The 23,474-nt window shown below is 38.1% G+C and overlaps 1 protein-coding gene across 6 annotated transcripts in view; it reads right to left on the reverse strand.

Moving 5' to 3' along the window:
* TENM1 (teneurin transmembrane protein 1) overlaps positions 1-23,474 on the reverse strand; it is a 789,989-nt gene that overhangs the window by 299,753 nt on the left and 466,762 nt on the right. For all 6 annotated transcript variants that reach the window (XM_058713217.1, XM_058713216.1, XM_058713215.1 and 3 more), the window contains one exon: positions 17,443-17,681. In XM_058713217.1, the coding sequence (XP_058569200.1) occupies positions 17,443-17,681 (239 nt within the window). The remainder of the gene's footprint in view (positions 1-17,442; positions 17,682-23,474) is intronic.

Below are 23,474 nucleotides of genomic sequence, written 5' to 3' on the forward strand. Positions count from 1 at the left end.
CACTAAGGAAAATTCAAAGCCTGTGTTTTTTGTCCTTAAAATATGTCTTTCTGAGGGTATACAGTTATGTTTTCAAAATGGTGGGTCTTCCTAACACACAAAGAAGTCTTCAAATTTGAGACAAAGAAGATCAAAAAAGAAAAAATCCCAAATAGAAAGATGGACAAAGACATGAACTGTATACAGTTCACAAAAAAAGATCTTTAAACATATGAAAAGATATCCAGCTTCATTCATAACACAAAATAAAAGTACGCTGAGATACCCTTTCTAACTTATTTCACTGACAAAGATTCAAAAGCTTGCAACACAATGTGGTGGTGGGTCCGTAGGGACGCGGGCTCTTTCACACACCGCGGGTAGGTGTACAGAATAGCACACAACCCCTGCGAAGAACATTCATGCACAGTAACCACTTACTATTTTTTTAACATTTCATTTTATTCTTTTAAATGTTTATTTATTTATTTTGAGAGAGAGAGAGAGAGAGGGAGAGAGAGAGGGAGAGAGAGAGAGAGAGAGAGAGAGAGAGAGAGAGAGAGAGAGAGAGAGAATGAGCAGGGGAGGGCCAGAGAGAGAGGAAGAATCCCAAGCAGGCTCCTTGCTATCAGTGCAGAGCCCAATGCGGGGCTTGAACTCATGAACTGTGAGATCGTGACCTGAGCCGAAATCAAGAGTCGGATGCCACCCAGGTGCTCCTACTTGATTGTATTTTTAATTAGGCTCCATGCCCAACATGGGGCATGAACTCATGACCCTGAGATCAAGAACTGCATGCTCTACTTTCTGAGCCAGCCACGTTCCTCTCAGTTTTTTTTAAAGCCCCTTACATATTTTTTACTTTCCCCTGTTTCAATGATTAAGTCCTCTCACTTTCTTTTTTTGCATGTTTTCCCCTACTTCTTCTGAAAAAAGTTTTTTGAGTATAGTTGATACCATGTTACATTAGTTTCACGTGTTCAGCATAGTGATTTAACCTCTCTCTGCTACACTCACAAGTCTGGCTGCCATCTGTCACCAGACAATGCTATTCCAATATCACTGACTACATTCTCTATCTTGGTTTAAGTTCACTTGGGCTCTCCCTATTGATTTTTTAACAACACTTTATTCTTCTATTATTTTTCTGTTTTCTACCCCATTAATATGTGCTTTATCTTTATTATTTCCTTCCTTGTGCTTTCTTCATTTTTATCGCTTTTTAAGCTTTATTTTCATTTTCACTGGTATGAACTTTCCTCTTATAAATGGCTTAATTGTATCCCATAAATTTTGACATGTGGTGTGTTTATCATTATGTCTTAGAGATTTTATAATTTGAGATTTTATTTCCCCTTTTACACAAGAGTTTTTGAAAACTGCAAAAATTTCCAGGTGAGTAGGCTTTTCTGTTTTTAAAATTGTGTTATTAATTTCTAGTTTCATTTCACTGTGATCTGGGAATGTCTCTATTATTTTTACTTTATGAAGCTCGCGGAGATTCCTGCCGTGACCTGACATAAGATCAAATTTTGTGATTGTTCCGTGAGTACTTGTGAGGAAGGTATACGCTCTATTAGAATGTTAAGTTCAATACATGGCCGTAAGATCTTCTTGATTTTGCTTTTTTAGGTCTTCTGTATACTTACTAAATTTCTGTCCATGTGACCTAAGAGTGGTAGGTTATAATTTCCTGTTACTAGTTCTTTTTGTTCTTGTTCTCTTGTAGTTTCTGCTTTATAGAGGCACTTGTTGGGTATTTGTACACACAGATAGTTATTTGTACATAGATAGAATATGTACATAGAATATTCTTTCTGTTGTGTTTTTCAGGTTTTGGCCTAAGTTCTACTTTGCCTGATATGAAGATTATAAGCCTTGGTTTCTTTCTTTTTTTTTTTTTAATTATTTTAATGTTTTATTTATTTTTGAGAGAGACAGAAAGAGAGCACCAGTTGGGGAGGGGCAGAGAGAGAGGGAGACACAGGATTGGAAGCAGACTCCAGGCTCTGAGTTGTCAGCACAGAGCCCGAGGGGGGGCTCCAACCCACAAACCACTAAGATCATGACCTGAGCTGAAGTTGGGACACTTAACCGACTGTGCCACCCAGGTGCCCCTAAGCCTTGGTTTCTTACTGCTTCCATTTGCCTGGTAAATTATTTAATTTTTGTCCATTTCTGATTCCTTTGATTTCAGTTGTGTCTCTTGTAAACTGCATAGAATTAGGTTTTGCTTTGTGAACTATTTTGAAAATCTTTTCCTCATAATAGGTGAATTAAACCCATTTACATTTATTGATATGACACAACTCTATTATTTATGTTACACAGCATTATGTTATCTTTATTGAATTTCTTTGTGTAGTTTGTTTTCTTTGGTTTTTAAAAATTTCTTTTAGTATTTAAGAAGGCTTATATTTTTTGTTCTGATTACCTTTATGCTATTACTTTTTTTAAAGTTTATTTATTTATTTTGAGACGGAGAGTGAGAGAGAGAGAGAGAGCTGAGGAGGGCAGAGAGAGAGGGAGGGAAAATCCCAAGCAGGTCCTATGCTGTCGCCACAGAGCCCGGTGTGGGACTCAAACCCACGAACCGTGAGATCATGACCTGAGCTGAAACCAGAAGTCAGAATCTTAACTGACTGAGCCACTCAGGCATCCCTATGCTATTATTACCTTTTATAATGCCCTTATTCCTCTTCTGCTCGCTTGATCTTCTACTATTTGGTTTGACGGCTTGAAATTATATTCTTTAACCCCCTATGTGACAATCAATGGCTTATTTTACTTTTCCCATTTTCTTTTCTCCTCTGTTCCAGCTGAATTATTATGACTTCATAAAAATATATAATATTTACCTGCTATTTTTACATCTTTGTCCCCACCTTTGTTATAATCTTAAATCTACAATGAAGTAGATGTAATTTTCACCAGCAGTGATTTTGCCAAAGACTCCCTCATCATCTCTTAGTTGGATAAAGCTTGTTCTCTAAATCATAAATCAACACACTATTACCCTTAGCCTCATCTGGTGTAATGCTTGTTTTGTATGGCCTGTGAGCTAAGGACACCTTTTACATTTTTAATAGTTGAAAAAAAATCAAAAGAAAAACAATATTTCAGGACATGTGAAAATTCTATCAAATTCAAAATTCAGTTGTTGATAAAATTTTATTGGATCATTGTAACACTCCTTCATTTACATCTTGCCTAATGGCTGCTTTTGGTTATAAGTTGAGTATTTGTGACAGAAACTGTAATGGCCTGCAAAGCTTAAAACATTTACTATCTGATCCTTCGCAGAAAAAGTTTGCTGACTTCAAATCTGGTATGGCTTGTGGATGCAGTATTCCTTGAATCCTGGCATGTTTAAAACTGTTTTTCTATACCCAAACTAACTGTTTGCCTGTTTATGTTCATTCTGAAACATCTTCGTAGGTCAGCAGGAACAGTTGTATTACGAGTCAGGAATTTGGGTGACTTACCAGGTTACTTACTATGCTTCTTAGTTCTTATTAAAGTGCAATTTAAAAAATCCACGGATGACTTTTGGATAGGGGGTTTGGTATACCTCCTTAATTTTGTGATTCACTTTTATTTCTACAGGATCCTGAAATTGTAGCCTTTGTTTTCTTCTTTCCCTTCACCATCAAGCCTCCAAGGGACATTCTTTCCAAGTCAGCTCCCCTGCACCTTCAGGAGTTGTGCTTTCCAAGTTACCAACTCTAGTTCTATGCTGTAAAACACATTTCTTTCAATTTTCAGTAGCCAGTGTTCTCAAATGCCAGGTCTGAGATCTGTTCTCATTAGCTCATTAGAATGTGGGACTTCTTGTTAATGGGAATTTTATTTTATTTTAATGTTTCTTTTTGAGAGAGAGAGAGAGAGAGAGAGAGAGAGAGAGAGAGAGATTGCAAGTGGGGGAGGGGCACAGAGAGAGGGAGACACAGAATCTGAAGCAGGCTCCAGGCTCCAAGCTGTCAACACACAGCCGGACGCAGAGCTCGAACCCACAAACTGTGAGATCATGACCTGAGCCGAAGTAGTATACTCAACCGACTGAGCCACCCAGCTGCTCCGGGAGTTTTATTAATTCTGTCAACACTAGGCCTCAGCACTCCTATCCTTGTTTCTATTTAGTCTTTGATTCTTGGCTCTGGTGTGGGCTACGAACCTAGTTCTGCTTCTTGTGGGTGTTTATTTTTCTACTTATATGTCATTTGAAGTGTGTAGAACTCTCTGTCTCCTACCTATGCAATTGAATTGGTTTCTGCATGGTTTTAATTGCTCTATTTGTTGGTTTGTGTTTCTTTTTGGAGGATGAGGTGTATAGATTTAGATTTCAGGGACCAATATTATTTTGCAGAAACTCAGAACTCACTATTAGCATCTATAGATACTAATCGAAACACATGTAGAAACATGCACTTTGAAATGAATCTCTCATGGTGGGAACGTCTTATAATTTTACCTGCCTAGTGTCCTTTATGTTCAATCCTATGTACATATGAGAGAGTTGACCACATTAGGGCTATCATGTGTCATTGTGAACAGGGCCAGATTTACTAATAGGGTGATTGTGTTGAGTTTTCAAGTGTCTTTTCCTGCCCTACATAATTCTTCCTCTTACACCTCTATGATAATACATTCATAATGAGGACCTCATTTCTTTAAGTCAAAGTCATGATGGCAAATATATTTCAACTTCTGAGTAAACTCCGACTACAGAATCTAGACTCAGCAGGAAAGAATGTTTGTTGCATTTGATGACTTTGATCTTGGATGGGTCTGGGACAGGGAAGTGATGACATTAATGTCAGAGATTTGCCATTCTTGGTTTCCAACCCTGTCGTCTCTATTAAAATGCACATAATGTTAGGGAGATATAATACATTTTCTTTGTCACAGCCATTTTTACTTCAGTGTGAATTATCTTATTATATGGGTTGCAAGTGTAAATCCCTACCCAAAAGGAAGGCAGGTGGTACAAAAGAGTGAAGAGGGCAGGATGGGTACTCTGATGTACTGGAGAGTTCATGGTCCTTTTAGGAGGATTCCCTACTTAGCTCTAGTCGATGGTTGCCATATTATTTTTGCCATACAAAAGATTAGACAGAAAAGTGCCTGGTACTCAATAAATGTGTGGGCAAATGGGTGAACGGAGGCTTTGGTATGCCTGATTTTTCTATTTTTCAAGAAAGACTAGAAATTTGGTGTAAACCAAATATGTTATGTAAAATCTCCAGACATGTTTTTAAATTAGTTGATAGCATTTAATGAATTCTATGTGTTCAAGAAAAACCTGCCTAGGTCATCAGATTCATTTCTGAGTTCAGGTTTTATCAGGGAATAAAAGGCAAGACTAGGTTCCTGTTTTGGGGGATGGAACAAAACAAGAGATTGAGAATGTACTTTGGTAATGAAACAGAACAGAGCTAAAAGATGGAAAAAGTAACTGAGCTCATGACCTTGGCCTCATTAGCCAGAAGGCTTCTGAGATAGTCATTGAGAAGTCTAACTGTTTTTGTTTCTTTTCCACCTACTGAAATCACAAAAGACACATGCAGTATAATTTCCTATAAAGATAGGACTATATGCACCAGTTGGCTATGTATACTAATCCTTCTGTTTTGTTTGGGCCGAAAGACATACCTATCACTGGACTCTATAAACTCATTTTATCATTTTTGGGGGAAGTACATTTATGTATTTAATCTTGATTGTCCCTTGAATCTCCTGTTTTTAAAAATTAGCTTCCCTCCCTCCCATTAATGGGTTGCTATGTCTACATTTTATACTTCACTAATTTAAAAGACAAGACTGGTGCCTATCAGCAAGAAAAGTTATGCCAGTTAATACAAGGGCAGAATTTGGTCAGGGAACCTAAGCTAAAAATATGCAGCAGACAGGAACAGAAACCAAAGATACTAATGGTTTGTTTGGGTTTTATTCGGTCTTGAACAGGCTGTGTTTTAGGCATGACAAAGAAAGGTTCTATTTGTACCAGCTGGCTTTCAAATACTCCCACAGCCTTCTATGTTGGTAAATCTTAACTACCCCTGCAATAACCTATATGATAATCTGTGAGCATGTGCTATTATAGCCTGGAGTCGCACTGAGCATGTGCAGTGCTTTCCCACATTTTCCCACTGACATAAAAATTTTCACTTCCAAAAAAACAAATAGTTCACCTAGGTTCAAAATTCACCTGACCATTTAACTACATATGGATGGACTGAGGCTAGATTTACCACCAAGGTCAAAGATAATAAGAACTTCTTGGGTCTCTGCTAGGTGGTGGGGAAACTGCTGAATAATTTGATAAACTTCAGAAATATGGATTCATCTGGATTCTATGTCTGGAGATAGCACATGATCTTTAATAAAACCACTCCATTTCAAAAGCGTCCACTTTCTTTCATAGCACAGTATACTTGTGCCTATTTTGTGGGGTTTTTTAAATGTTTCATTTCTGAGAGACAGAGTATGAGTTGGGGAGGGGCAGAGAGAGAAAGGGGTACAGAGCATCCAGAGGGGGCTCTGTGCTGACAGCTCAAACTCACAAACCGTGAGATCACGACCTGAGCCTAAATGAGACACGCAACTGACTGACCCACCCAGGTGCCCCACTTGTGCCTAATTTCTTGACAGCTGGTATCTCTTTCATGCACTGTACGACTAGTAGTAGCTTGGTTTCGTGTTATAAGCAAAATCCAAAATCTTGTATCCACCATCTCTATTTAATATTATTTTCATTTAACTCCATAATTTTATTAGTTCTGCAGAGTATCTGGAGATATGGTAGACACAAAGGACACTATGTGGTATTATTATGTGCCATATTTAATATTTATGTTTAATTACAACAAAATTCAAGGCCAAAAGTTATCTAAATACTTCCTTCCGTGAACAAAGGGCAAAACTGAATGCAAGTTGAAACTAGGCTGTCTACAACATAAACAATGGGGCTCGTTGGTTTGGTGAAACCTATGAATATCAGAAAGAGATGAATATCAGAAAGATATTCAGAATATCAGAAAGAAAACTCTGCCTCTTCCGTACTACATGGTAGAACAGCACAGATTTTGGGGATGCCTGGGTAGCTCAGTCGGGTAAGTGTCTGACTTTGGCTGAGGTCATGATCTTGTCGTTCGTGGGTTCAAGCCCCACGTCCGGCTCTGTGCTGACAGCTCAGAGCCTGGAGCCTGCTTTGGATTCTGTGTCTCCCTCCCTCTCTGCTCCTCCCCTGCTTGCACTCTCTCATTCTCTCTCTCTCTCTCTCTCTCTCTCTCTCAAAAAAAGAACAACACAGATTACTTGCTGTCAAAATCACATTTGCATTCAGTTTTAGCCACAGCCACAAGTAGTTAAGAGCTCAATGACCTCTTCCAATGTTCCATGCACATTACGATAGCCTTCGGTTTCCTAATCGTTTGATTAGGAGACAAAATTCATTTACTCTAAAAGAAATGGAATCACGAGTTGCTTTTTGGTTTTTTACAAAGCACATATCCTACGTCTTTTCTTCCAGTTAAGGATCTCCTATTTCCAATTCAACCTGATAATCAGACATTTGTGAGGCCCTTCCTTAGAAATTCTCATGGTAAGCAATCGCTCTAGAAGTTAACTATAATGTGTTACACGAGGTCCACATTTAACTAGATTGGCAATACTATGATGAAGTTTTGATTAGCAGAAAATTACAGTGGGTCATCTTGGACCCTCTTAATTTGCTCATTTTTATCCCATAGAGAGCAATAAAAACCCCAAGAAAGGAGCTCTTGTGGAGCTATACTGTGATCTAGAAATCCACATGTGTCTTGCCTATCCTGGGGGATCTAATATAATGCAGTGCTTTTTTTTTTTAAATTTTTTTTTTTCAACGTTTTTTATTTATTTTTGGGACAGAGAGAGACAGAGCATGAACGGGGAGGGGCAAAGAGAGAGCGAGGCACAGAATCGGAAACAGGCTCCAGGCTCCGAGCCATCAGCCCAGAGCCTGACGCGGGGCTCGAACTCACGGACTGCGAGATCGTGACCTGGCTGAAGTCGGACGCTTAACCGACTACGCCACCCAGGCGCCCCTGCAGTGCTTTTTTTTAAACTCTTATTTAAGCTGTAATACAGTGCTCTTATTTAAACACTATTCAGGTGGCTCCGTTGGTTAAGCGTGTGACTCTTGGTTTCTGCTCAGGTCATGATCTCACGGTTAGGGAGTTCGAGTCCCACACCAGGCTCTGTGATGACAGTGTGGAGCTTGCTTGAGATTCTTTCTCTCCCTCTCTTTCTGCCGCTTGCTTGCTTTCTCTCTCTCTCTGAAAATAAATAAATAAACTTATAAAAAATAAATAAACACTATTCATATTTTGGTGGCATATGAGTCTACCCAGGGACCTTGTGAGATTACACCTAGCCAAGATTCCAGCCTTCCCTGAGCAAACGTCATCTGGAAGGAGTTCCTCATATATGTTTCTTTTTAAAAAATTTTTTTAATGTTTATTTTTGAGAGAGAAAGAGAAAGAGACAGAGGACGAGCATGGGAGGGACAGAGAGAGAGAGGGACTCACAAACCGCGAGATCGTGACCTGAGTCAAAGTTGGACACTTAACCAACTGAGCCACCCAGGTGCCCCTCTCATATATGTTTCTTAACTTGTCTAAAATATATAGGGGAAATTACATTTTGTGTTCTAAAACATTTGGGGGATCACAGTTTTCCACATTGTTGTGAGTCTGAAATCAAAATTTCTGAAGCACTACCCTGTGATCATCTCATCTTAGCTATTAAGCTTACTTACAGTCATAACTACCCCACAATATCATCAAGATGTGTAGACATCTGGACCCATCTCTTGTTTTAGGGTGCCATTAGCTTCCATCTCCTAGTTTCCTTCCCTATTAAGTTTGATCCTTTGGTTGAGCACTTCAAAAACGTTATCACCAGCAACTATAATTTCCTTATCCCTTTGTCCTCATGCTATACTTTGCCTGCAAGCCTCTCCTACCTTGGTGCAAACAATAAATTGTCCTTATTTCACTTAATTGCTCTTCTTGAAACATTAGGTATTTAGTCCCCCTACCTCAGCCTTTTACAAATATTTTAGTCTTAGAACCTCTTTATATGCTCTTAAAAATTACTCAGGACACCAAAGAGACTTGGTTGATGTAGGTTATATCTAATCAATACTTACTGTATTAGAGACTGACTGATAACTTTTTACAAGTATGTATTTATTCATTTACTGAATGGTAACAATAAACCATTACGTTTTAACATAAATAACATTATCTTCTGATAAATAACTATATTTTACAAAAATGACTGAGAAGTGTGACATTGTTTTACATCTTTAAGAATCTAATGTCTGCCTTCATAGAAGAGAAATGGACTCTCCCGTCTGCTTCTACATGCAATCTCTTGTGATTTCACGTATCATGTGGCATCTGGAAAACGCCACTGTATCCTCATGAGAGAATTACAGTGAAAAAGATAAATACTATCTTTGTGCTGTTGGGTACACAGTTTTCCTCTGTGGACTTTCCAACGGGTCTTGGGGTCCCCAGTGGTCCCCAGACCACACACGGAGGACCACTGTTCTATCACCATCATTTAAGGTTTTCTCCAGCCTCTTTAGTTGCTCCTTCCCAGTCTGCCTACCAGATAGATCCTGTGTGCTTGGCCTTCTTGAATCTTAGTATTCCCCAGAGTTCTAGCCTTCACGTTTTTTTTCTTGCTCAGCCCCCATGATTTTGGCTTCCCCATGGCTAGGGACCTCTAAACATTCAGTACCAGATATCTAATCATATATGAGGTATCCTGACCTGTTATGTCTGTTTTCACCCTTAAACCTCTTTCTTTCCTCAAACACTCTATCATGGGTAACAGCGTCACCACCTACCCAGTCTGGAAGCCAAACAACTCTTCTCTCTCCTGCCTCAGCTAAACAGGCACTGAGTCAAGTAAGTGTGTATTATCCTTTAAATACTTCTTGACTCCATCTTCCCCTTCTCTGTTCCCAGAAGATTATGCCCTCACTCTCACTCACCTGGATTACTACAATAGTCTCCTAATTTGTCTTCATCACTTCGATTTCACAACCTCCATCGTCCTGCCTGTCAATTCCAACTTCCATATTGCCATTAGGGTGATTTTTCCAAATGGAAATCTGAGCAAATAATTTTCCTGCCTTAATGAAAAACCATAAAAACACCCCATTTGCTCTCAGAATAAATTACAAGTACCTTAACGTGGCTTAAAATGCCTCTCATGATCTGCTCCTGCTGACTACCTTCATTTCCTGCCACCCTCCCATATTCTCCATTTGTGCTTCCTCAGGTTTTCCAATCCACTTGTATTTAATCATACACATTGTGCTTCTTCACCGCTCTGTAACGGGAATATTGCTAAGCCCCATATGAATGTGTCTCCACCCTGTAAGAGGCCACCTCTTAGTTTGGACTGTGGTGAATCGGATGTTCTGTGGCTGAGACTTGGCCTTCCACATGCTGGCTCTTCTATATGAAAATTCAGCCACATTTCTGAAGTTTAAAATGGGTTAACCAGCCATCTGTTTCAAAGCCATTGCTCTAATTTAGCTTATTCTTATTCACTTCAGAGTAAGTATAGCTTAACGACTTATGCAATGTGGGTCTAAAAATATTCACATAACATAAAATATATATGTATTATATATATAATTTGGATGAGGAGGAACTAAGTTAAACAAGAGTGAAATTTCCTTTATGCAACAGAATTCACATTATTTACTTTGAAATCAGAGGTTTCTTGAGATGTTTTTTCAGAATTTGCAAGATTGATCCTTGCTATTCTCAAATTTCTTAAGCATGCAAAGATCCAAAATTACTGACACGCTTGTCCAGTCCTCTTTTATTATGCCTTCTAGTGGATCTTTATCTATTTCACATAGTCTCATTTTAATTTCTCTACCTAGGCTAAGAAAGGGCTATATCGGAAGTACTTAGTAGGGTGACTGCCTCTTCTCGAGGCAACAAAATAATATCTTTTTTTTTTTTTTTTAAGATTTTACGTTTAAGTAATCTTTACACCTAGCGTGGGGCTCGCACTCACAACCCTGAGATCAAGAGTCACATGCTCCACCCGCTGAGCTAGCCAGGTACCCCTCTTTTTTTGTTTTAACATAATAATCCTTTGACGTAAGACATATATTTAACTCACTACTCATTCACCCAAGACATTATCTCTCTTACTCTATGCTTTAAATCCACAGGGTGCTAGAGTTCTAAGAAAAAAATAAGAGAAATATTTGCCTTTCATGAAAATGCCTTCATTTTGAGCAATCAGTGCTAACTGTAGTTCTGCAAATTAGTTATATGTGATGCAGGTTCTTCCTGTCATTTTAGTGCATTTGATTTGGATTGAATTTACACTTTTATTTATGACACGTAAAAGTGCCACTTAACATAGGGGAGATAAAACTTATGGAAAATATTACACCAAAAGGTGATGTCAGATGAAAATATAAATCTCTTTTAAAGAAGAGTTCTGATAAATGCATGGATGGCAGATTTATAATTAGACTGAAGTTATACTACCATTTCCCAGACCCCTTCTTAGAGAGATTGCTAGAAAGTTAGCAGATTCATGGGTAGGAGGCAAAGTCGATGCTAATGCAGAAACTGCCATCATTATCTTGAATGGGTCCATGAGAGTGAACTGGATATAGTAATAAGTATTAAGCAGGACACCAAAAGGATTGATAATGGCCATAAGGATAAAGTAAAATGCTTTTTAGCATTATATGCTGAGTCATTTCTTGAATGTTACAAGCTATAACGTATTTTAATGAAAATGTGTTTCAACCCAGATACGGCCTCCAGATGGAAATGCAAAACCATTTGAAGGGTCAAAACACCAAGGAAAAGGGAAATTGGTAAAATAAAGGCAAAGTCACAGATAGTTTAGACCAGGCGGAAGGAAACAACAAACCCATCAGAGGGTTCTTGTGAAACAGACATGTCAGTCCTTAAAAGAAAAAAAAAAGTTTCAGATGACTTTGGCAAGAAGGGAAATAAAAGTAGTTCATGTTAGGATAGATTATGTGCTCATTATGCTTACCTTGGCTCAAATTAATAATCCTAATAATAATCTTGTTCCACTGATAATAACCATTAGTCTTGATTTAGATCTGTTAAGCAATGCCCTAGGTGTTTTCCACGCTTCATGTCTTTTAATTAAAAAGAAAATCCATGGACAAGGTATTATCAACATTCCCATTTTATAGATGAGGAAACTGAGGCACAGAGGCATTAATAAAGTTGCTAGAAAGTGAGAGATTGATTTTTGCTAAGTGTATTTATCTACAGTTAGTAAACTTTGTGTGAAGGGGCTTTGTGTGTTTAGATTCAATGGGGGAAACCCTCCATTTTTAGTCTTTATATTAAAAGAAACTCTAAGTTCTTGAATTTTCTGAAATCAAAATTTGCCATATTCTGTTTCATTTCTTCACCGTATTGTGAGGCATTTACACTTTCTTTGTGAAGAAGGCAAAATGAACACATTCTACTCCTCTCATTCTATCACTTCCAGCACTTTCTCGCTCCCCTGTAATAACAGCCCCAGAAAGCAGGGCAATTTGGATCCATAAAAAGGAGGCCCAAGAAAGCACTGAAATCAATGTCACTCAATTTTGGTGCAGACAGCAAAGTGAAGTAGGCCCTTTGCCCTCTTGAATAGTTTCCTCCCTAAACTTTTGATCAGAGAACTGGGCTCAATATTCTCTCGCCCCTAATTCCATATTAATATCCATTCTGGTCAACTTTCTACATGTGGGCTATATATAGTATGCCATGCCAAGGAGAATTATGGACTGAAATTATTTCATCTATAGAGTTTGGACACTACCTACATACCCTGAAGGTGGTAGGAATCGTTTCCAATTTCATAGCAGAGGAAAAGGAACATCAATGTCATTAACTAACGGTACTGGTTTTGAGAGCCGGAAATCCCTACTCCCCTACTCATTTAATGCAGCAGCCCATTTGACCCCAGGCACAATGTATTCCTGTGAGTTTCTACTGCCTCTTCCAGAAAGTGCTGACTGTGGAGAAACTTGATCAAAACATCAAAGATTACCAGAGAAGCTGCATCTGTGCCCTTCGCAACCATTGATGAAGTACCTTAACCTCGCCTTCTCTCGATGCCTTACATATGGTCATCTGTCTTCCTGACTACTACTTCATATGGCTTATTTGTAAATTCAAGCAAATGTGCTTCTGACTGGCACTGATACATCACCGATGCCAAAATATCAGAGAGGATGAAGCACAAGGACATATTTTTTGATTCACATGGAAAATATTACAGATTTATGGGGAAGTGATGACAATAGCCATTCCATGATATCTTCATATAATCAGTATCCTTCCATGCCTCCCTTCACCAGATTTTATGACCTCAAAACTTATTTAAAAGAATTACTCTCCTGCTGACCTGAAAGACATAGTGGGGAGGTGTGGGGACGGGGCTGGGTGCCTGAACCACCTAGCTCTGACTTTTCATGTGCTGAATTTCCACAGTGTTCCAATGACCACTTACAGAGCCATAATGCACAGAACGTCTACTGATGTCCCATTGATATCGATGTGATTTCCCCCAGTGGATTGAGGGCAGCACAGCATACAGCCATTAGTATCTAAAGGTTATGTATAATGGATAATAGAGGAAAATGAAATAGCAGAAAGGAATTTGCACGGGAAACAGAAGCAGTAAATAGTTTCAGTGTAAGATTTTACTTGGGTTATACAGCAACTGCAAAGGGGGGATTGAAAAAAAAATGATGACTCTGACAGACTCAGCAAGAGCTGAGAGTGAAATAGTTTCATATTTGGAAATGTAATACTTTTTTACTTTGACTACAGAAAGCCCTTTAAAAATCATCTTGTATGTTACAGTTCTTAAGTGACATCATTCACCTGCATGCTTGCTGAGGAATCCTTACCCTATCCTCCTGAGGTGGCTTGCAATATGGCAAAGATGGGGTAAATCGAGGAAGAGACTTTAATTAACCTATCCAAAGTCACATAATGTCCAGTTCATGATAGAAAAAAAAAAGTTATGGTATTTGCCGTTAACATCTCATTTTGAACCAATTCAACCCACTGTGCTAGCACTTAGCCTGATAGTTCTACATCTAAAACAGCTCACAATAAATGATTTGAACAGATATCTTTCGCCAATCAACAAAGCTTAGCTGCACACGCCGTTGCAATGGATGACCAGGTAAATGTAGTTTAATTTGTAATTTAATAACAGCAAAATTGGTGGATTTGTTTACTAGACCAAGAAGTCAGCGAGCTACAGAGTTTTCTGCAGTGCTGGAGGGGCAGCAAAGCCTAATGCCAAAGAGGACTATGTGCTCTGCAGTCAGTCCACTCTGGCTTAAAGCTCAGGATCCCCACATTCTAGTGAGGTGACCTCTTAATCTCATTATGACCTCTACATGACCTCTTATCTTTGCTGTGCCTCAGTTTGCTCACTTCTAAACTATATGTAATACCGATACGTGCCCTTAAGGATTGTTGTGAGAATTAAATGAGCTAATACAAGTAAAATGCTTAGCATCAATCATTTTTGTCGACAAATTTTGTTGATAGGATTGCGTTGTGCCAGGCACTGATCTCGATGCTGGGATACCGCCACAAACATGGTTAACTCTGAGAGCCACTGAATTTTCATAGTGAATAACAGGGGTGCCTGGGTGGCTCAGTCGGTTAAGTGTCCAACTCTTGGTTTCAGCTCGGGTCATGATCTCGCAGTTCGTGAGATCAAGCCCTGCATAAGGCTCTGTGCTGACTGTGCACAGCCTGCTTGGGATATTCTCTCTCTCTCTCTCTCTCTCTCAAAATAAATAAATAAATAAACACTTTTTAAAAAATAGTGAATAACAGTTATAAAGAGAATGATGATAACAACAACAACAATAATAATATTTAACATTTATTGTATACTTACTATGTTTTGGGTACTATTCCAACTTCTTCTGTTACATTAACTCATTTGATTCTCATAACAACTCTATGTTATAGGCACTATTTTAGGCCCATTTATCAGATAAGGAAATGGAGGCCATAAAATGTTAAATAATTTGCCCAAGGTAACATGCCTAATAAGGGGCAGAGGTCTGCAAATCCATGTTCATAATGACTGCACTATATTGCCTTAATGTCATGTCGATATCATATGACATTGTTCACCCTATAAAAAAGGCAGACTTTGCAATGACTGAAATGTTCTATTTTCACTTATGAAATAAATAAATATGTAAGCTAATTAAACAAGTCTCAAAGTATGTAATAGAATTTTTTTTTAATTTTTTTTTTTAATGTTCATTTATTTTTGAGACAGAGAGAGACAGAGCATGAATGGGGGAGGGTCAGAGAGAGAGACACACACAGAATCTGAAACGGGCTCCAGGCTCTGAGCTGTCAGCACAGAGCCTGATGCAGGGCTCGAACTCACGGACTGTGAGATCATGACCTGAGCTGAAGTCGGACGCTTAACCGACTGAGCCACCCAGGCGCCCCTGTAATAGAATTTTTGATACAAGGCCATCATAATAAATTTAAATGGAAACATAGGTTTGAACACCATCTAAACCTATTAATAAAAAGCTTGCTATTATCTGGATTTGTTTATAGCGGGGTTATTAAGTCTTAGATCTAAAACATTATCTCTCTATACAGTAAAAGTTAATAGAAGATAATCCATAAGGTAAGAGTCTGTCTCATAATTGAACAAGAACATTTAAAAAGGCCTCTAATGAATTTAGACTTCTCAAATCACTCCTTGTTTTGAGTGATCCCATATTAAAATCATGTTTGTATTACAGTACTTTGTCATCCCCTAGCTTCATTCCTTCAGCATTATTCCTCACTACAGATTATTACAAACCAAATAAATATACATGTTGGGTTATCCTAAAATGTGATAAAAGACACAATTTTGATATTGTAGGTAATATTATCCATATTCAATAGAAGCACCATTCAAATATATTCAGATTGTATGATAAAAATATAAAGGAGATAATCATGAACATCAATATACGCTATGTTCCTATACTGTTGACATTATCAGTGACTTCCCTACAAAATAAATCTACTTACTTAGCATCCCCTGTTCTATGACTCCTATAAAATCGGTTCTGTGAACTTTCTTATTGTTCACATTTTGAATAAATCTGAATAAACCAAACTCCCCTTATTGTTTATAGTTTCAAGAAAGTCCAAATCTGTTTTAATCTACTTCTCAGAATCATATTCAGTGTACCTTCATGGGTAATTCTGCTTCAGTTAGGATACCAGGTTAAACCTGAAAAGAAGTTACTAGGGCCATACCTGGGTAGAATCTTTCTCTACCATGATATTCTATTCGTTCTAGGAATAGGGCTTCCACAAAGTACATGTTTCTTAAGTTAATTTACATTTAAAAAATTTTTTTAATGTTTTTATTTTTGAGACAGAGAGAGACAGAGCATGAGCAGGGAGGGGCAGAGAGAGAGAGAGAGAGAGAGAGAGAGAGAGAGAAAGACACAGAATCGGAAGCAGGCTCCAGGCTCTGAGCTGTCAGCACAGAGCCTGATGCAGGGCTCGAACTCACGGACTGTGAGATCATGACCTGAGCTGAAGTCGGACGCTTAACCGACTGAGCCACCCAGGCGCCCAAAGTTAATTTACATTTGAGACTGCAGAACCACTCGAGCAAGGAAATTAATGTTCAGTCAAAATAAAGTGCCATCCAGAAAAATCAATACAATTTACTATCAAGTGAGGGGGACTTTAATCAGGGTGACTCCAGAACAATATTTTTCTTAAACGTGGAAAGAGTGCCTCAAGACTGTTTTCTCCTTTACCGCCCCAAACACAGTATCCATACAATTCTGCAAGCCATTTACCTTGTGAAAAGAAGAATACATTTTTTAAGTCTCGGTGTAAAACTGAATTCTTGGGAAGAAATTATGTGCTGGATTTTCTGATAGCTTCCAAATAACTACTACTTTAATGAAATTGCTACCTGAAAATCTGGTAGCAGTATTATTGTTTAACTATAATTTAAGAAGCTATTGTAGATTGGTACTTATGACTTCTAATGAGAAAACCATAACAACCTTTTAATTGAAGGGAAAATGGTTAACTACAGTAATTGCAATCAATAAGACTGCGTTAGTAGTATAAATATTTCTTCTCAAGGAGCATTCCTTACTCTCCTCAGCAGTATTTAAGGTTAGGAAGTGCAAAAAAAAAAACAAACAAAAAACAACAAAAAAAACCCAAACCACCTCATTAGAAATCCGTCTGTTATTTATAATACTAAGGCTTGGTTCAAATTTTGGGCCCCAGAGTTGAGAGAGAGTCTCCTCCCCCACCTCCACCACAAGCGAAACAAGACTTTGAGAAGAAAAGAGACATGGCAACAAAGGCTTACCAATCACATAGGCGAGTAACAAAGCCAAAGTCACTGTGATTGCAGTGGCGCTCAAGGCCGTGCACTTCCAGTTGCAGCACCTGTAAGGTTTGTTAAAGGTAAAGGCAGGTCTGGAGAAGGTGCTTCGAGGAAGTGGCCTGGGAGGGGGCGAGTACACGGTATTGGACGTCAGAGGGTAGTTTTGACTGGCTGCACTGAAGATAGCTGAGGAGCCAGATCCATGTTTAAACAGGAAATGCCTGCAAAAAGGAAACAAAAAGTTTGGGCTATAAAACCAAAGCCAGTTGTCACAAAGACACCAAGTGCACGAATTTCAATCACGCTTTGACAAAGCTCAGGAGAACCTGCAGTGTCCCCATGAAATTGTCATATGCCAACAAGTTAACTCCGAACTGCCTTTGGTGGTCTCCTTTTGTTTTCCCCATTTACGCTTTTAGGAGGCAGAGAGAGGTCTTCTGTTCCCTGACTTGCTGGCTAGTGAATTTCTCAAACCCTTGAGTGTTAACGTTCCACGTTTGATGTTATTTGCTACACTGCTCCTTTTCATTAGCTGTGATACTCAAGAGTTGATTCAAAAACAGAAATATCATCCGGCATTTTTGAAATCTGACTGTCTTAGAAACCAGTATTTTATTTAGAGATTAGCTTTCACAGACATATTTTCAAGCAATATTCTATTATAAAAGTTGTCAAACATACAGCCAAGTTGAAAAAATTTTATGTAAACACTCATATACTCACCAACTAGATTCTACAGTAGACATATGACTGTACTAACTTTACCACATATTTCCCCATCTCTCTGTTCCTGTCTTCATCCAGCAGTCCATCTTAGTTTTTAAGCATTTCAAACTAAATTGCATACATCAGTATACTTCCCTTCATATATTTCAACTTGCATATTATCTGGAGTTCAATATTTTTTACAGATTTTGAAATATAACATTTATACACGATGAGTTGAACTCTTTTAGATTCCACATATAAGTGGTATCATACCATATTTGTCTTTCTCTGTCTGACTTATCTCACTTAGCATAATGCCCTCGAGGTCCATCCACGAACTCATAAAAACAGAGAACAGAATGGTGGTCACCAGGGCCTGAGAGGTCAGAGAACAGCAGGGATGTTTAAGGGCATAAACTTGCAACTAGTAGATAAATAATTCCTGAAGACATAATGTACAGTAGAGTCATTACAGATGACAATATTGTATTAGAATCATCAACCTTGCTAATAGAGATCTTAATTATCTCCACCACAAAAAAGAAATGATAATGATGTGACGTCACAAAGGTGTTAACTAATGCGACAATGGCAATCATACTGTAATATAAATGGATCAAATCAACAGGCTGTACACCTTAAACTTACACAATGTTGTATGTAAATAGATTTCAATAAAAAATGATACATGATGAAATGCACAAATTTTAAGTGTACATTTGCTGAGATTTGACAAATGTAATCTCCTTTGCAACATAAACCCTTATCGAGATACAGAACATTCCCATCACCCCAGGATGTTTCCTTCTGCCTCTCTAAGTAAATCCTTACCCCACTTCCCCCAGACAACCACTACTTAGCATTTTTTTCTACATGCATTAGTTTTGCCTGTTCCAGAACTTCGTGCTGCTGTCATGTTTGAATTACTACAGGATGATTATTGACTGCTCATGACTATTGTAATATAGATATTTCATAAACAGTAATGATTTATTGCCATGGAAGGACTTGCCAAAAACAAATACATGGAAATATGTTTTCGTGCACATATTTTACACGTACTGAGTGCTGTGTGCCATGCATTGTGCTAAATGCTTCTCTCAGTCTTCACTCATAGGAAATAGGCTGCATTATGATCCTCATGGTGCATTTAAGGGCATGGAGGCCAAAAGGGGTTTAAGAAACTTGCCTAGCGGGGCCTGGGTGGCTCAGTCAATTAAGGGGCAGACTTGATTTCGGCTCAGGTCATGGTCTCATGGTCCATGAGTTTGAGCCCAGCATTGTCTCCGTGCTGACAGTGTGGAGCCTGCCTGGGACTCTCTAACTCCCTCTGTCTCTGCCCCACCCCTGCTCACTGTCTCTGTCTTTCTCTCGAAAATAAATAAATAAACTTAAAAAAAAAAAAAACTTTCCTAAATTCACCTAGTAAGTGAATGACAGAACCAGAATAGGAGCCCAGGTCACTCTGGCTCCAAAGTCCTTAATCTTAACCTCTCTCCTGTGCCACCAGGGGCAGTAAAATGCACTGCTAAGCAAAAGACATTATGGTGCTACATTTTAATGTACTACTACAACACAAAACCCCTCCACAAAATAGAGAGCCAACATCACCTTGTCACGTACGACCAAATGCACAAATCATTAAGCCTACATTAAGAATGCTTTCCAATTTCCAGTGTTAAAGAAGAAAAGCATATATGCTTAAAGGAGAAAAGCATATGTTTAAAAGAGAAAACAACTACATAACATGCCAGTTAATGAAAAATCTCCACACTAGAGGATTTTGCTTTAGTATCATGAGGGTAAAGGTTATTTAAAGGGCAGGGTTGCTGAGAATAGAACACATTCACAAGCCTTTCTGGAGGGCGATTTGGGATTATGTGTCAGAAGACTTTAAATATGCCTATTCTTTGCTGAATAATTATGCCTAGAGGAATTTATCCCTAGGAAATTATGTGTCTGACAATTTCTGTAACAAGTTGTTTGTTGCAGTTCTATTTGTAATAGCACAAAATAAACACCTAAGTGCTCAATAATTGGTATTTGCTTAAGTAAGCTATTTTACAAACACATAGTAGAATACTATACAACCATCACAAATTGTGCTGTAAAAGAATATTCACTAGGAAAAGTGTTTACAAATATCACCAAGTGAAGAAAGGCAGCTTCAAAACAGTATGGGCAACAAGATACAATTTTTAAAATAAAAAAAATATATATGTTCATGGAAAAATAGTAACTTGGGTTACCTTTGGGATAGGAGTATTTTTTTTTTTTTATATATATTCTCTGCCTTGAGCTTACATTGCGTTTGTAACAAGTATCAAGAAGACGGGAGGTGGGGTGAACGGAAAAAATGCACTGCTTAACACCAACCACACCGTAGTCCGTTCTATTTACATAAACACGATTTGCTGAGCGCCTAGAAAGGCTAGACACCGAGGCACCTTATGTGCAATTTGTTGATTCTCATACGCGTATGAGGTTGATACTATTCTAATCTTACAGATGATGAAACAGACACCAGAAGAGGTTTAGTAGGAATAAAATGGTGGTGATAATAGTAGTTATCATAATAATGATAATAAGAGGTAACTTCATTAAGTGCTTACTTGTGCCAGGCATTGTTCTAAATAATTTATAAACTATTAGACCATTTATTCTTCCCCAAAACCCCATTAAAGGAAATATCTCCATCGACAGATGAGAAAACCAATGAACAGAGAGGTTCAGTTTTCCCTGGTCCCACAGTCAGTAAATGGTGAAGCTGAGTTTCAAACACAAGCAGGCCGGCCCCAAAGCCATGGCTCTTAACCACTACATGACAGTACACTATACTAGGGTTATGCAGTTAGTGGACGTGGTAAGATAAGAACCCACACCTGTTCGGACACAGAAGAAGCATGTGGATAATACTGAATCGAGTCACACGTTTACCGTTTCTCTTGGGACCAATGACAAGCGTGAAAATGCCAGCTGCAGAATCACAGAGATGTAAGGAAACTCAGTAATCTTCTAATAGCCCAAAGCCCTGGTTTTGCAGTTAGCAAAACTGAGGCCCAGGAAATGAAATGGATTACCTAAAAGTAACATAGGTAGTTAATGGCATAAATGAGCTTGGAATCGGGAACTTTCAAAAGAGAGTGCTATTTCCATCCCCCTATGCTACCTGCTAACCAGTCTTCACCGGGTTACTACCAGGTTCTAATCTCTTGGGTTAACTGATCCAGGCCAAATACAATGTGCTCCGACAGTACTATGTAATACATGTCTATTTTTCTTTATGTCACATGTTCTTAGAGTAAATTTTAAAGACCATCTTAACTATTCTGGATGAATAGGGAAGCATTACAAAGAAGCTACCCTTTAGTTGTTAAGAACATAAAGGAGTTATTGCTGCTTCTCAGGGCACCTAATGTATCCCCAGAATGAAGAAACAGTATATAATAGAAATAAGAATAAATATATTAAAAAAGTGACTCACAGCATTATGCTCCTTCCATTTAATTGTACTTCCTCTTTAATCCCTGAAATGGTCTCCTCCATTTACGAAGAGGTGAACTTCTTCTTTAATGCCTGCTTAGCTCTCCCAGGCTATGTTTTCCCCTTTGGCTATCTAATTTACTAGAGAGCAACAAGTGTAGCACTTTAGAGACAGCAGAGTGGAGTAACCTCCCCATCTCCTCACCACGACCTGGTAGTTACTCTGGAGGTGACAAAATGTCACTTGGATATAACCAATCCTGCACACAGCAACATTCTGGTATGTTCCTATGGGGTAAAAGGGAAACCCAGCAGTATGGGGTGTTTTCTTCACAGTGATCGGAGATAAAATCTTCGATCCTTTGCATATTTATGAAGGAGAACAATTGGATTTTAGAGACAATGTAAGTGGCCCCATATGTTGGATATTGATTTGGTTTGGTATATCATTAAGGGGGAGAAGAAAGACAAAGAAAGACAGAGAATTGTTGGCTATTATGATGGCAATTACAAGCAATAATCAATATCCCTGAGCACTGTAATTTCATCGTGACATACACCAAAGGATTTACAAATGCAGTTTCATAAGTAAAATATTACAGCATAATGAATAAATTCAGCAGTCACAGCAGAGCAACACTTACACTAATTTCTATTTGAGTGGAATCCAAATCACAGTCCTCAGTGAGGGTAGATAATAAAATGAGTTCATATACTAAGGTTCCTGTTTTCTTATTAACAAGCTGAGATTAAGATTCCATGCTCAAGGAATCTATACTTTGATGTGCATCATGAAAAACAGCACTGCAAATGCTACGCATTGTCCTAGGCCTTGCAATCCGTTGTTGGAAAGTGAAACTACTGCCTAAATGTGTTTTCATAGTCCCCGAAAAAAGTAGGAGCATAAAGACAAATGCGCAGTGCTAGACTTCAGCTATGTGCTCATAAAATCAGATCATCTGTCTAAGCACATTGCTTTTCCCTGGGGACCTGAGGATATACTAAAATGTTGCTATCAATTTCATACAATTGGGTTTTTTGCACAGAGCAAATGATAAAAATGCGGTTCAAGAGTTTATGTGTAAGTAGTACTCTCCTTTGCATCTGTTTTAATATTCAAGTTCAAATTTAAAAAGGAAAAGCAAGATATTGCCAAAAGGAAATGGGCATATAAGGAAATTGAAAAAAAAAAAATATCTTCGAGACTGATGAGACCCAGTGGTGGTAAGTGGGAATATAATAAATGCTCCTGTAAGGATTTTAAAATCATCTATAAAAAAGGGGAAAATGTACTCTCTCTTTTTAAACCCCTCATGCTACATAATTCTGAGGGTATCTGTTAGCACTAAATAATGTGATTTAATGTGGCACTTAAAATTCTATAGGAAATAGACAGAAATCTACAGCTTTCTAACAACAGATGCATAAATAACCAATGAAATTTTTTCTTTTACATCTTGTAAACATGCTTATGAGACGAATAGCTAAACCTGTATTCCCTTAGCTATAAGCATTTGACTCATTTTTATACCCAGAAGAAGGAATTCAACTTATTTCCAGTTCGCAGCTGAGGCTGATTTTAAAAAAATAAAATAAAAAAGAAGATTGCAATGAAAAAGCCTTGAGTCAAGTTATTATGGCCAAATTACATTCAGATAGAACGGTGGAATTTAGGCATTTCTTATTTTTTAAAAAAATTATTAAATGCATTTTTATTGTGATTAAAAACCACAAAATATGAAATTTACCATCTTATTTAGTTTTAATTTTAAGTGGACTCCACGCCCAATGTGGGGCTTGAACTCAGAACCCTGAGATGAAGA

The sequence above is a fragment of the Neofelis nebulosa genome, chromosome X (genome assembly GCF_028018385.1).
Source record: "Neofelis nebulosa isolate mNeoNeb1 chromosome X, mNeoNeb1.pri, whole genome shotgun sequence".
In the NCBI taxonomy this organism is placed as follows: Eukaryota; Metazoa; Chordata; class Mammalia; order Carnivora; family Felidae; genus Neofelis; species Neofelis nebulosa.